Below are 15,707 nucleotides of genomic sequence, written 5' to 3'. Positions count from 1 at the left end.
GCGAGGGCGGTGCCGGGGCCGCCGCCTCCCCTTTCCCGGAACCTCGGCGGCCGCCGAGAACCGAAACCGGACCCTCCCCGCCCCCGCGCACGCGCGCGCCGCTCCCGCCCCGCTCGGCCCCACCGCCCGTTCAGCCGAGCGCGCGCCGCCGGCCAATAGCGACGGCGCGCTCGCCGGTCGCGCGGTGACGTCACCGAGCCGGCCCCGCCCAGACCCAATGAAAGAGAACGTGCGGCGCGGGATGCTCCCCGCCCGCCCCGCCCTCTGCACCGACCGGCGGCGGGACCAATCAGAGCCCTCCGGCGCCCCGGCCCCGGCCCTCCGCGCGGTGACGTCACGGCACCTCCCGCGGCGGCAGAGCGGCGCAGCCAATCAGCGCCCCCGCGCGCGCGCTCCCCCCCCCCCCCCGCCCCTCCGGTCGCGATCCCGTGTCCCCGCCCCGCCCCGGCCCCTCTCTCCGCGCTCCCCCCGCTCCGAGCGCCAGCGGCGGCGGCGCAGCCCGGTCCTGTCCGTGCGGCGCCTCCCGGGGCTCGGCAACATGGAGTGCGCTGCGGCGGGGGCCGAGTTCAACATCCTCCTCGCCACCGACTCCTACAAGGTGGGCACGGGCAGTCGGGAGGGGGTCACCTCTGCGAGCACCGGACCCGCCGGGGCGCTCCATCCGCAGGGCGCCGAGCCAGGCCGGCCCCGCCGCCACCGGCCTCCTCCCCGCCTGGCCGGGGCTGGGAGATTCCCCCGAGGCGCCAGCGAGGGTGCCCGGCCTCGGGGCGGTGCGGGGGGGACGCCGGAGGCCTGGCCGGGGCTGCCCCCCTCGCCCCCGGCAGCCCCGAGCCGCCCCCCGCGGGGTGCCCGGGGCCGCGCAGCCGGGGGGCGGCGGCGGGGCCAGAAAAGAAAGTGAAAGCGGGCGGGGTGGGCGCCGCCGTCCCGCCGCCTTTGGGCGCGGGGGGCGACCATGGCGGGCACGCGGGAGCCGCCCGGCCCCGAGCATCGTCCGGCCCCGCCGGGCTGCCCGCCCTGGCCGGGGTCGGAGAGGGCGCACATGTCGCTGCCGCGGAGCAGCCACTCTTTCTTTCTCCCGCGTCTCGCCCCTCCCGCTGTGCTCCACTCGCGCCGGTCGCTGCCTGCGGTTGTGTGCCTGGCGGTGATGCAGCGCGCTCCGGGAACCGGCTGGCGCAAAATACGTGTTTTCTAGCCCTGTGCTTAGTTCCCGACCACTGCGGTGTCACATTCGGTAGGCAAGGTGTTGGTTCAGAGGGGAGAGCCGCACTGCACGGCCCTCCCTTCGTTTCTTGGAAATAGTGGTGCTGTTAGCAGTGGCGAAGTGCAGGCGCCCCGTCCGCGCTCCGACCCGGTGATTTCTGCCCCGGCAGTTCCTGGCGTGCCTCGCAGCGAGTGTGCCCCGGCCGAAGTCCTGCCCCTGCGCGGCGTCGCGGTCATGTAAGCCTTCAGCCTCCAGGTCCTGGGCACAGCCAGCGTGTGACTCCCCCTGGCTGGACACATGTGCCCGGCCTCTCCTAGGCTGGAAGACTCACTTATTTCCTTCAGGAGCTGCATTGCAATGTCAGAGAGGTTGTTGGTGGCCTAAACAAAACTACAGTAACAGTTCTGGGTGTCACTGTAAAGCATTTATTATGTTTTATTTCTTTGAATATTGGGCTGCTGGGATGAGTTTCAGGGAGGAGAGGGTACTTCTGGATAGAGGAGTTGAAAAGCAAAAGCTATGTTGTGACCGGGTATTGTTACTGAGTAACTACTGAAGTACAAACCTCACTATGTGCTCTAATCATCGACTCGTGCCTTTCCCAGCCTCTCTGTGGTGATATTATTATTACTATTAGTAGTATTGTCATTGTCGTTATTATTACTATACGTTCTGTCAAGATGAAAAGTTATTGTTGCTGTTTGTGGGAAGGAGTTTAGGAAGGTGGGAAGATGCTGATAAATCTTGGAGCAGCTCAGTCAGGGCATCCTGATGCTGCTGAGGCTTGTAAAACTGCTTCCATTCAGGACGTAATCGAGCTACAGTGCTCTTTGTGAACTAGGTTTAAGTGTTTGTTATCTAACTTGTTCAAATATGGAAGATGCACTTTTTTCCATATCTGAGACTAATCACATTAAATACTGCAGGTCTGGATTTAAACAGTATCTACTTTAATTTGCACACTACTTTTTTCTAAATTCTCTGGGTGTGCTCAAGGATTGGTGGTAGTGAGACACACTGGAATGATATTAAACCAGTTTGTTTCTGTTTTGTTTGCTGTTTCATAGTATAGATGACTTGGTAACATTCCCGGAGTGGTAGAACCCTTAAAGAGGTCAAATAAAGGCCTGAGGTGGTGGGGTTTGGTTTTCTTTTCCAGTTTAAAACTGAATTTGGATGAGGTTTTCTGTGGCAGCTAGGAGCATCTTGTATTATATTTAGAGTAATTGCTGCCCTCAACTGCTTTGTTAGGGCTATTCAAATTGTCTGTGTTTCCATATGCTTTTTTCCAAATCTTAGGAGCTCCAGTGTCTCTGAACAAAGCTTAAACAAGTAGCTGCTTTTATCTCGTTAGGTAATATGAGCAAACATCTTCTCCCTGGATGATACTGTCATTTCCTAATCAATGAAACAGACTTAGTGAGAGCACTTTCAGTAAAATTGCACTAAAATATCTGGTAGTTTGCAACATCAAGCTTTTTACAGGCGTTACCAAACACTCATACTAGCAATTAAAACAAAAGTGAGAATTGATTTTGTGGTTTTTCTTTTTTTTTTTTTTTTTTTACGTAGTTCTGCTGTGTTCACAACTGTAGCATCTGTTTCTGTCTGTACATAACATTTAGACTGAGAAAAAACATGGATCAGGTCAGAAGTTTATGTGGTGATCCAATTGCAGTAGATGCCAATCCATGCAAGCTAACATTGGTACCACAAATCACATAGAAATAAACAGCTGTGAAAGAAAAAATACATGCAGACCACACTGAGCGGTACAACCCTGGCTTAGGCAGTTGCCCATCAAAAAAAAAGTTGTGGTGTCTCAGGGTCATACCTGTCAAAACTTGTTAGTTTGAGTACTAGCTCCGGTGTCCCAGTTCTCTGTTGCTGCAGTTGGAAATCTGGGGTGAAAAGACAACTCATTACTGGTTTAGTGCCTATGCAATTTCAGAAACAAAGTAATTTGGTAGACAAAGATTTCTCTGCTGAGAGCTAATCCGGCCTCCCCTCCTTCTACACTATTTTGCTGTCTTCATGTGCATCATAGGACATTTCCTCTTAAATCATAGCGATTATCAAATATTCAGTTTCAAAATCTTAAAAGCATTTTTGAAAAAGTGCTGAGTGTCATGCTGATTGCTAGTAAAGTCAATATTTCTAGATGAGAGTAGTTCCCAGTAGGTGAGTATGCACTGGTTCCAGTACCGAGCTTCCATTACTGACTGGAGCTTACTCAATTGTACAAGTGCTCCAGGATTTTGAGGCTGGGCTTCAAATTGTACAGTTTATCTCTAAACCCGATAACAAGATAAATGTTTTTACATCACTTAGATTCTTCTTCCAGTGTACTTTGTTGCATATTCTTAAGCTTTTACAAATCCCCCAAAAGTGTAATTCCTCCTGTATGCTGGGAATTACATGCCATGCCCTCAGAGTCTGGGCATGGGCATATGGTATGGTATGTGTGCAACATGCTGGTAAGTAACAGCAGTCTTTTTAATTCTTCTGATCATGAGACTCAAGAGATTAATCAATGCAGTGTTATCTGGGGAACCTCATTGTCTTTATGTTCAGTATAGCAATGGCATTTCTATTAGTGAAGTTTTCTGCTAGTGACTTGGTATTGCTGAAAAGGGGAAGTATTTGAAGTCGAAGTCCTTGTTGATAGAAAGCTGCATGTGAGGGGGTATCAGCAGGCTCCCTGAAAATCACTGTGCTGCATGATCTCTTAGTCTTGTGTCTACAGCAAGACACAATTTGTATAGCTACATATATATAGCTGGCTATATATAGATTATACAATATAGCAGTCTTATCCCCCTGTGACAGTGGGGTTCTGTTCGCTCTCTGCCCTTTCCCAGTGAGAGGGTCTGTGCCCTTCAGTTCCTCATTCATCTGACATCGTTGACACACCTCCTCTGCATTTTCTTTCTCTTTGATTCCCAGTGCTCTGTTTAGCCTATATTTGTTTATTTCTGCACAGGCAAGAAATCTTCCAGGGTATATGTTGTCTGAAACTGTGTTGAGAGGATCAGCTTGGCAGAGTTGTGTTGTTCAGCGGGAAGACAGCCATGAGTGGCACGTACCAGGCCTGGGTCGGATGGACCATGAGCTGCAAGGGGGGAAAGGCTATTGACCGAACCTTGTTTGCTGGAGTAATAATAGCTTATTTTGCTTTTGCCAATGAGATCTATTACTGTTGCTTGGCATGTTTCGTAATTAAGCTGATAGCTATAATAAGCTGCCATGCAATTACCCCTTAGTAGGAGCTGACTTGCTATCTAGACTGTAAATGAGATCTGTTTCAGAATTAATTTCTTTCTGGATGCTTTAAGGAAACCCAAAATATACAGTTTTAACTCTGTATGCCTTACATGTTGAATTTTAAGTATTTGTCACTTTAAATGACTTCTTTTACTCTGCATGGATGTAGGAGAGCACTGACTTCTGAAACACTTCACGTGAGTGTGTGTTTATTCTAGGCTCTGACAGCCTGTATATTCTTTATTTAGAAGGCTAGAGGTATGTGAGGAAGAGACATGAGTACTCCTTAGCCTACTGGATTTGACTAGTACTTAATGACTGCAAAATATTCTTTACAGCAGCCCATATATTTTTTTCCTTAATTATAATCTTGTGGTGGGAGTGTGAATGTGTTCTCTTATCTCCTGTAATTCTGCCAGTGGGAAAGCATCAGAAACTTCTGGCTCAACGCTCCTTGTAAGACACAATCTTTGCGCTATCTAGGTTCATTATCCTCCAAGTTTTGATTTGCAGTCACATGGTTCTGTTACAAAACCCAAGACATCATTGCTTGAAGGGAGCACTGCAACTGTACAGTATTCAGCCAATTTTTAAATTAATGGGAAGGAACCCCTTCTAGAATCATTGTGGCTTTCATTGGAAAGGTAAATGTTTTTCCTCTTTCATTAAGGAGCAGGAAACTTATAGCAGCATGTGCAGTAGTACAGCTGACTAGTCACTAATGTGTAAACAGTAAACATAAGCCATTTTGTCATCTCTTTTATGATAATCTTGGATGTAAAACTGTGCTGGTTTTGACTGAGGTAGAGTTAATTTTCTTCCTAGGAGCTGGTATGAGGCTAGGTTTTGGATTTGTGCTGAAAACAATGTGGATAATTCAGGGATATTTTTGATTTTGCTGAGCAGTGCTTGCACAGAGTCAAGGCCTTTCTGCCCCACACACCATCCCACCAGTGGTGAGGCTGGGGTTGCACAAGGAGCTGGGAGGGGACACCAGGACAGCTGACCCCAGCTGACCCAAGGGATATTCCGTACCACATGACATCATGCTTAGCATATAAAGCTAGGGGAAGAAGGAGGAAAGGGGGAAACATTTGGAGTAGTGGCATTTGTCTTCCTCAGTAACTGCTACGCGGGCTGGAGCCCTGCTTTTCTGGGAATGCCTGAACACCTGCCTGCCCAGGGGAAGTGATGAATGAATTCCCTGTTCTGCTTTGCTTATGTGCAGAGAACTTTTGCTTTCCATATTAAACTGTCTTCATCCCAGCCCCTGAGTTTTCTCACTTGTACCCTTCTAATTCTCTCCCCCATCCCACTGGGAGGAGCAAGTGAGTGTCAAGCAGGGTTTGGTTGCCAGCTGGGGTTAAACCACAACAAAAACCATTAAAATCTTTAGTGGTAAAGAAATCTACTGTAAAATGTTACTGTTTTAAGCATGGTATTTTCTTTGAGAAATTTAGAATACATTCAGTTTTAGTGCTTACACTTGACCTTGCATTATAAATGAATGTGGACCTGGTCATGTATAGCATCTCTGCTGATAATGTGCAGCTTCCATAGGAATTCAGTTGCATGTGCTTTCCTTATTTTTCATAGTACTGGGTGATCTCTTAACTTCTTTTTTTCTCACCTCTGGTCCTCTTATTTTTCAATAAACATAAATGGTGGATGAACTCTAATATGGAGACATTAGAAGTGGTACAAGGTCATCATTCAGTTAAAACCTCCATTAGCTTCTCTCTCATCTCGTACGAGCAGATCTCTCCCAATATTCTCACTTTGGTTCTTAAGCATTGTCTCAATCTTATGTATTCTAATAACGGGCCTGAAGTCTCTCTAAGGCTTTTTTATTCTATGGTAATTTGAAGCTCATATAATCAAAATAGTAAGATTGTACTTGACTCTTAGATTTATTTTTGTTTTAAACTCCCTTAAAAATGTCTTGCACTTTATCTGCTATTGTTGGATGCCCTTTCTCTTGAGTTATTAAAGATTGATTATTCTGGCATTTCCTCTCTTGTTCAAATAAACTTACCATTTAACCATAGTGGCTTTTGGTTTGGTTTTCATTTCCACTGTTGTGGTATGCATTCCTTCTGTGATTGCTTTGAATGCTACCAAAGCATCCCCGTTGACTATAACTGCTAGTCACAGTTGTGTTGGTTTTTTTCCTGAAGAGGGTCACAACTGCCTTATAACTGCTGTTAGTTGTCTCATCTCAGTGAGGTATATCTTATGAAGCAGTCCTTTTGCTCTTGAGTCCTGGTTCATTTCCTCATTGTTGCTAATAACGTTGTTTTCCATATAGGTTGTTTGCAAACTTTGCTTTTAACTAGTCTATTGGCTAAATCTCCTAAAGGTTTAGGTAAAGCAGTATTTCATGCCATGGCCTCTTTCCACAATGTTTGCAAATAATATGTAATACTGCAATTCATGGAGGTCTTGGGGTGCTATGCAGAAGTCTCCCCAGTGTAAGCACCAGCAGTACCACTGCACTAAAATTGTCTAACCCAGTAAGGTGTATTGCAGTGTGAGGATCCCCCAAATAAGTCTTGGAGATCAAGCCTTGCAGTACAGTGACCAAGCCTGTGCTTCAGGCCCTTGTGCTGCAGACCTGCAGTGTCCTGGCCAAGGTGCCCAGTGTCCAGGCCATGCTGCTTCTGGCTTACCTTCCACCTGTCCCTCTGAGTCTTCATGGCTCTGGCTATGTGGCACCATGGGTTCAGTGACCAGGTTGTTCTGTACCCATTTTGTACTAAGGATTTTTTAAAATAGCTCCAGAAAGCTCAAATACTGTCTTACTTGAACTGGTATCATCACAGAGTTACAGTACAGGCAAGATCCTGCTGGATCGATGTTTGGGGGTTGTTTTCTTCACTGTAGACAGGGCTTGGAAGCATCCTTCTGATGGTTCATGTTGGCATCTGACCTAGGGGAGCACCAGGAATTAACCACCGGTGGAGGTTCTGGCTACACCTGACTTCTCATGTCGCATCTGGTTTTCACATGTTTTCAAATGGTTGAATTATTTAGGCTTAAATAACCTTTTAAAGTGAGTTCATTGCAGTATCTTGTCCAACAAACCTTGTAGATTATAAGAATTTTTTTAAGTCTTCTTATCTATCTTAGAAAAATGCAGCATTTACCTCAGCCATCCCTATTTTATGATGAATACCTATTAATTCCTTTTTCTTAAAATTTAACTCAATGTTTGGAGTGGTTTTTTTTGACAGATGATCTAAATGCAATTTGTGCTTCATGTTTTTTCCTCAAAAAACTTGATTTAGTTAAATAGATGTAGTCCTTGTGGAGGTATTCTTTGTTCAGAATATACCTTTATTTGCATTAATTTTAATAAGGAGCTATCACAACTGGAAAAAAGCACTCGATTTCAGTCATAGTACATAATCTTGTAGGTGGTAGTTCCAAGGCTGTTTGTCATATGTTTTATAGACAAAACCTAAACCACAGCCTTTGAACTAAACATCAAAAGGCCTTTGAAGATACTTGGGAGAGTTGTTTTCTTGTAAGGGTCTCTTAATCCCAGTAGAGGCTTTTGTTTGGTTTCCTGTTTGTTGGTTAGGTTGGTTTTTTTTCCTGTAGTGAAGGGGTTTTCTACGGACTTTATAGTCACCCCTACTTGTCAAGAGCCCATCTGTACACATCCTGCTTCTGTCATCCCCTCACTGAAAGCATAGAGTTACCAATACTGTCTTGATCTGTAAGTCACATAAATTTTAATTTCAAATATTGTACACTGCCTCTGGTTGTACTTTCAACTCTCCTTTAGGATACAGAAAGATGCAAGTCTTCATCTGACAACAAGGAAAGATCAGGAATTTTTTGAAGCATAGTTTTCATTGTCCAAGTGCCTTATAGTGTTGTGTTGGGTTTTTTCTTGTTGGTTGGTTTGTTTTATTTTCAATGGCATTCTTTGTGTCTTTTATGAACTGTGCCCACTCCTAGACCTTGATCCTTTTTCACACTGTTTTTTGCCACCAGGCATTTCACTACATGCCAAACCTCCTGACCACCACTATGGCAGATGGGTATTATTTCCACATGTCCTAGAAGTCCAGAAATGACAGCTAACACAATCAGCTGCTATGACATTTTGTGGGCAGATATTCTTGATATGTGCTCTGTCTGAAAGCTTGGGAACAAAAGATGGCCAGATAAGTCAGCATGGGTTGTAGGTCTTGTGCTTAACTTCCCACACACCTATACAACACAGAATCAAAGAATAGTTGGGGTTGAAAGGGACCTTCAAAGGCCATCTAGTCCAGCTCCCCTGCAATGAGCAGGGACATCTTCAACTAGATCAGGTTGCTCAGAGCCCCATCCAACCTGATCTTGAGTGCTTCCAGGGCTGGGTCATCTATCACCTCTTTGGGCAACCTGTTCCACTGTTTCACTACCTTCATAATAAAAAAAAATTATTATATCTAGTCTGAATATACCCTCCTTTAGTTTAAAACCATCACTCCTTGTCCTGTTGCTTCAGGCCCTGCTAAAAAATGTGTCCGCATCTTTCTTATAAGCCCCCTTCAAGTAACCAGAGTTTTGTAAGTGTGGTGCTTTCAAGATTGTGATTGTGCCTTTAAATATTGTGTAGTCTTTTAAAGGGTGTCTCAGCTTTATAGATAAAACTAGCAGCTTTGTGGAATGTCAAAAGAAGCATATTTGAAATTACAGCTGTAAAGTTTGCTCAGATATAAATATTTTAATTGCCGGGGATGTGTATTTTCACTGTTTAAATAGATTCTAATGTGTGAAGAATAGAATTGAATACTACACATGTGACTTGCAAAGTTAGTTCCTTATTTCCTTCAAGTACTTAAAGCAACTAAATCAATAAAATTATATTTCTGTCAAACACGAAGTTTTCATGTAGGTTTGAATCCCTAGAAGTGACTATTTTCTGGACACTAGCTAGTATGTATTTTCAGGTTAAGATCTAATCTTATATCAGAAAAGATAGCTAAACCTGTGATGCAGTGTTTGAGGAACTTGAGTGGGGTTTTTTTAGGCTGAAACTGTCAGCAAGGTAGTCAGGAGGAGCTGTGTCCCCAGGTATGCTATATAAAGGATAAATCTGTTACCATTTCAGACTGATTTCAGCTCTCAAGTTCTGGTTTGTAGCCAGAGCACTGTGTTTTGTGATCATGCTTCAGAGCAGAGCTAGAATAGGATGTCCCTAAAAAAATGTACTTAAATGCAATAAGAAAAGGTGACACCAACTCAGTGGGTGCACTGTGCACCCTGAGCTAATCTGGGCCTGTAACTATTTTGACAGAGAAACATATAGCTGGAGGAGATGTCTTTGAACTGCCAAAGTTGAGTATATTTTCAAGATGTGAGCTGAAGATCACACAAATTTTCATTACAATATATGTGTTGGCTTCAGCAACTTGCCCATAGTTCGTAAGTTGAATAATTAAACTTTTTAAAAGAAACCTGAGTATCCTATCTCATGCAGACACAGTTTTCATTGTTCTGTTTGAATTGTTGTGGTGAGAACAGCAGCATTGCTTTGGTTTGCTCTCGAGCTTGTCACAATGAGACAATTCTTGTCACAAGGAATTGAGATACTCATTTGGAGAATTGGTCCTGGCACATCTGTGTACACTTGCAGCTGCTGGGCTCTGTCTTGAGCCTTTACTCTGAAATCATGAACTTAAAAGTCATTGTTGTAAAACAGAGCAAAATTTTTCATGAAGGTGCTGCAACTTACCTTGGTGGCATCAGTGGGAAGTAAGGAGTTTCCACTCTCCATACCTTTATAGTGGATGAGCATTCTAAGGGTTTGTTGCAGGGTCTTTTTCTTAGAGTGCATTTAATACAATTTTTTGTAAAGGATATGTATGTATGTGTGTGTCTTTATATGCCCACTAGTTAGAAAGACACGTCAAATGGAACCTATTTTTGTCTGCTCCATAGTAAAGAAGAGAGAATGGATGGTGTGTGTGTGTTTTCTTTTGTACAGGGATTTTGTTTTCCTTTAAATGTGATGATATCATGCAGAGAGTTTTCTGTGAGCTGGCAGTGTGATGTACTTCTTGGAAGTTCTGCACAGAACTAGGAAAGGACATGTTATAATTTGTGAAACGATACATTTATTAATAGCTAGAACTAAATCTAAAAGCCAGGTTTTGTCTTCGGGTCTAACATTGCTACTCTTGAGCATTCTGCTTTTGAGTGACTGTGGAATTGTAACAGAATGGGTTTGTGCTCCATTAAATGCCTGTGGTGCCGTGCTTTGTTTGAAGTAAAGGCAGAAAACGTGCAATGACAAGCTTGGGTTTTATTTGATTGGCCTTGTAAACCTCATACAAGTAAAGACAATAGAACGATCTTAAAATTGACCTTTCTTGAATGTTTCCTTGCAGCATTGGAAACACAACCATGACAGCCTTGTACTGGTATAGGAGAAACAAAAAATGTAGTTGAGTGGTCTAGTTCATTGTCCAAACTGAGTGAAATACTAAAGTTCAATTTGAGAGGAGAAGGGAAACTGTCATTCTGAAATCCTTTAACGTGCGGTTTTAGCAATAAGGAAAACCTTCCAGTATTTTACTTTGAGAATGTCAGATTTAAAAAATCATGACAAGAAGGGAGGAGTGGTGAGACTATCCCTTTTCCAATTCCTTGTATTAGAAACAGAAATATTTAAGGTCGTTTGGAGTAAGTAACAGCAAGAATCATATAATGAATTCATGCTCTAACCTGTAAATATGGGAGTGGGAAAAAAATTCGGACATGAGTTTCACACCATTTCGGTTTTGTTCTGATGTACAGTGTTGCTTTCTCAGCTGTAGGAACAGTTTTTCCTTATGGAATATATAGACTTGTTCAGACTTCTAATAGTAATTTAAGAAAACCCTTGATATCTTCAGCTTTGGGGATACCTTGATTTGTATATTCTGTAATTTAAACATTGATAGTACGAAGTTTCTGTCATTGTGTATTCTTTTTGTTTAATATGGAATTAAGGATTTTGCACAGAGTTTGCTTTTTAGACATTAGGAGATGAAATTTTGCAGGTTTAAGTTTTTTAATGTTTGGAGTGTACTTGTTTCAAATGCTGCCATTACTCAAAGTAAATTTCTGGCTAGATTTACTATCAGGAACTACAAAAAGCTGTAATAGTTGAATTCAGCATAACATTGTGTTTGTATGACCAGTTTCCACGTAATACACACAGACCGCAACTTCTCATGCTTCCTTAACATTGAACCTGAACTTTTTCAAATTGGTCAAAAAAGTCCATCTAGCAAACTTTGATGGGAGGTACAAACCTCAGGTAGATTTTAGAAGTATTACTGACAGTAACAGATTTGTAAACTGCCTTTGCTGTAACCAGGGCTTGAGAGACCCACTCCACTCACGGGGAATGGGACACTTGGGTAAAGGCCATTGTCAATGTCTTCTTCAGTCCTGGGTGGTTTTTATTTGAGCCTATGGGATGGTAGCCTTCAAAACTTCAGTCAAATACAAGCAGGTATTTGGTAGTGGTATGGAATTTTGTGCTTCCTGTAGCTAATAAGCTTGGCCAAAGTGTGGGAGAGCAAAAACTGACCTGGCACATTGGTGTTCAGTGCTGCTCCTAAAATCCTTGCTAGTGTCTTTCCCAGTTAATCAAAACGAAGTCATCAGGGGAGGAGAAGATTACTCTAGGGGGAAAAGACTTCATGAAGAAGCAAAGAATAACAGAGGGAAGACAGTCTTTTGAACTGAAAATTGAAGGAGGTTAAAAACCTGGAAATAACCCTAAAATACTTGTGGTGTAGAATGTGCATAGATAAATAATAAAGGTCCGAAAGAGTTCAGAGTTACTTTTAAGCTCTAGTGTACAGATATTATTTCTCTTGTGCTTTGTAGTGATGTTTTGAGTTCTTACTGAAGTTTTTCTTCATGTAGGTTACACACTACAAGCAATATCCACCTAACACAAGCAAAGTATATTCCTACTTTGAATGTCGTGAAAAGAAGACTGAAAATTCCAAATTAAGGAAAGTGAAATATGAAGAAACTGTTTTTTATGGTTTGCAGTACATTCTGAATAAATATTTAAAAGGTAACTGTGTCAAATTCCAGTAAAACTTTTCCTCTAATTAAATATCTCACTTTTTCTCAAGCTTGTAGTCTTATAGCTGAAACAATTCTAGGTTATCCTGATACACCATAAGTAGTGACATGCATAATATCTTACTTATGTGATTGTGAAAAAAGTTGCCCACCCTCAATTGGTATTGACTTCTTAATCCAGACACCTCTCTGTCTTTATTTATAAAATCAGTGGTGTATTAAAATTGAAGAGGTGTTCATGTCCCAAATTCAGTGGGCAAAATTGAAATGAATGGAAATAGAACAAAACTGTGCATAGAGTCACAAACAGAAAGAAGATTTGATGGAAAATATGTTTTGCATTTTGAACATAAACTTCAGTCTGTATTTGCTGGTTTGTTTACAGTGTAAACCAATAATGGTTTTAATTTTCCTTAAATTTCCTTAACTTAGATTTAATTTCCCTTAAATTTTGGATGCCTCTCACCTTTGCTCATTGAATATAGAAGCTACGTGTGAGAGTGGGTTTTATACTGATAATTTTAAGAGTAACATCTGAAAATTCCTTGGTGCTGTTTAAGTTTTTATTTGCTTTTTGCATTACGTACAAATATCACCTGTTCTGACCTGAGTACATGTTACCTTCTGCCAAGCTTTAAAGGAAAATTTTAGTCATACATCTTGCATGTTTTTGTCTTGATCCAATAAATGTCTCTGCCAATTCCACCAAAGATTGAAATTCCATTATAATCAAAACACTTGATAATTTTGTTTCCTTTGTCTTTTGCAATCTGAGGGTTTTTCTCTAAGGTAGATGACTGGCCCTACAGCAGTAGCATGCTCATTCAAATATTGTGGTTAGTCTGCTGGTTCCTGTCACAGAGAGGTCAGTCAAAGGCTGGTTGCAAAGTCTCTCCATTGGAATTCTCCCCGGAATGGCATAGTCTAACCCTTGTACTAGATATGTCCTTGCTGCAAGTGCCAATCAACACATTGCACAATCAACACATTCCTCTGGGAAAAGCACTATTGTTAAACCCTTGACAGGTTTTTGATCATCATAAAAGAGTAATAATCTCAAATTTTTCCTGAGTCACCTTCAAACCACAAGTGAATTTTACCCTCTTGGTTTCTTGAGCATCCTAATCTATATAATAAATGAAAGTAAAGTTTAGTTTCAACATTCTGCATTTGACATGTTTTTCATGTCTTTATTGAAGGCAAAGTGACTTTGCTGTGCCTGAACCTTTTTGTTATTTATTTTATCAATTGATGAATATTGTAAGTTTCTAAGCTTTCATCTGTTTCTGAAACTCCAGGTAAAGTGGTGACCAAAGAGAAAATCAAGGAAGCCAAAGAAGTATATAGGGAGCATTTTCAAGATGATGTCTTCAATGAAAAGGGATGGAACTATATTCTGGAGGTAAAAAAATTTGTGAAAATAGTTGGAGATCATTGTGGAGGATTTCTGAATCAACTACAGAATAAATATGGCAGTCTCTTCTTTTAATCTTGGTAGTAAAGACTGGATAAATTTAGTTTCTCATGTTTGGTGTACAGGGAGTAGCAGCTGTCAAAGAATAATCATATAATTGTAATTCCTTAGAGAAAAGTAATTTTCATCCTTTCAGATGCCAAATACAGCTTTGCAGGTAATAAGGATTTATGGCTGCCGTCAGCCAGCTCCTGTGAGTGGGGGCTTGTTGGCAGGTCTCCATGTGTGATAAAGTGCTCAGTGGTTGCCTGCATCATTTACATGGCTTTCTTAAACTAATCATTACAATTTTTACTCCAATGCAGAAAGCATTACAACTTCTTGGGTGTATAAATAGTTCCTGAAAATATACGTTTTGTTCAGTTTTGTAAGTTTTCAGAGATATGAATGTTGAACTTTATTATGAAATAAAAGGCCTGAGCACTTCTAACACACAAAACCTTTCAGGTTAAGTCTTTCCACAATTATCCTTTTTCCCTTTTGTTTAAAAAAGTGTCAGATTTCGAGTAATTGCAAACATCTCTTCTCTGTAAAAGCAGCAGATTCAGACTAATAGCATTCATCAGAGCTGTACTAATCTCTGCAGATTAATTAAATGCTGAGTTTCATTGTGGGTTCTGGTGAATGGATATTTTTGGCATTTGAAAGGCCTTTTTTAGTCCTTTGCATTTATATTTCCCTGGATACCTAATTGAATGTGTTTTTATTGGGGGCATCTGTCTATTAATATATCTGGAGGTCATCCTGCCACTGAGGTGGACCGTAGGTGTGCAAGAGAAGAATGAATTTCAACTAAATGTTGCAAATGGCAGAAAGGTAAATAAGCCCACTGTTTTCTAAGAGAGAGTTATGAAGAGGTTTTTAGAGGACTTGCATCCAGTTCAAATAACTGCAAATGTGGATTCAATCCATATTTGTGTTTAAGCTACATTATACATTGTGAACTGCTTTCATCTGTCTTTAAAGTAGGCTTGATCCCTCTTTGGATAAATGGAATTAATACACTTTTAATGCTGCATGCCTGTCCTCACTGAGTTGTAACGTGCTTGTCTAAGTCCATTCAACTTTTGCTCTAGTCAAAATAAGCATTCCTGTGTACCCTCTGTATATATTCCTTTGTCAGGTTTTCAGTTAAAATTGTGTGTGTGTATAGGCATATAAAAAACCCAAACATGGTTTTCATGTCGTGATCTCAGGTGCTGGTGGCTCTCAAACTGGAAGTGTATGTACTCTTTGAGTCTTTGTGTGCCCTTTATGCACACAGAGACCCTGCTTCTGCTCACTGAATTCCAGTGTATGTTCACTGTTTCTCCCTAGCTCAGTTGCCTCAGGTGTGATAAGGAAAGTGGAGGGTGCAGTGGCTGAGTGAAGTGCCAGAAATTTGAAATGAATTTGAAACATTCACTTAACTATGCTTTTGCCTTCATTGAATCATTACCAAATTATTTTGAGCCTTTTTGAAGGCTTTGTTGTCTTTTGTTAATCCAGGGGTCTCCAAGTCTGACAACTAGACCCTGTGTGGTATATAAACAGTTTGCTTCAGGTTATTATGTTTCCAAATAAACTTTTGAACTGTAAGGTAGAAGAGATTTCTGATGTGTGCTGAGTACTGGAGAATGTTTTGATGCTACTTATGAATCTGTCATTTCTCTGAATTGATGTAATTTTTGTTGCCTTTAA

General features: G+C 42.0%; 1 protein-coding gene across 2 annotated transcripts in view; it reads left to right on the top strand.

Annotated features, from left to right (window-relative positions):
- The first annotated feature begins 445 nt into the window (after positions 1-445).
- Positions 446-15,707, top strand: part of NAMPT (nicotinamide phosphoribosyltransferase) — a 32,479-nt gene continuing 17,217 nt past the window's right edge. For both annotated transcript variants that reach the window (XM_068994721.1, XM_068994712.1), the window contains exons 1-3: positions 446-598; positions 12,386-12,542; positions 13,852-13,955. In XM_068994721.1, coding sequence (XP_068850822.1) covers positions 539-598; positions 12,386-12,542; positions 13,852-13,955 — 321 coding nt within the window. In that variant the 5' untranslated portion in view covers positions 446-538. The remainder of the gene's footprint in view (positions 599-12,385; positions 12,543-13,851; positions 13,956-15,707) is intronic.

Source organism: Aphelocoma coerulescens, chromosome 1A (assembly GCF_041296385.1).
Source record: "Aphelocoma coerulescens isolate FSJ_1873_10779 chromosome 1A, UR_Acoe_1.0, whole genome shotgun sequence".
NCBI lineage: Eukaryota > Metazoa > Chordata > Aves > Passeriformes > Corvidae > Aphelocoma > Aphelocoma coerulescens.
Note: the sequence above shows the minus strand (reverse complement) of the source record. Positions and strands in the feature narration are given on the sequence as shown.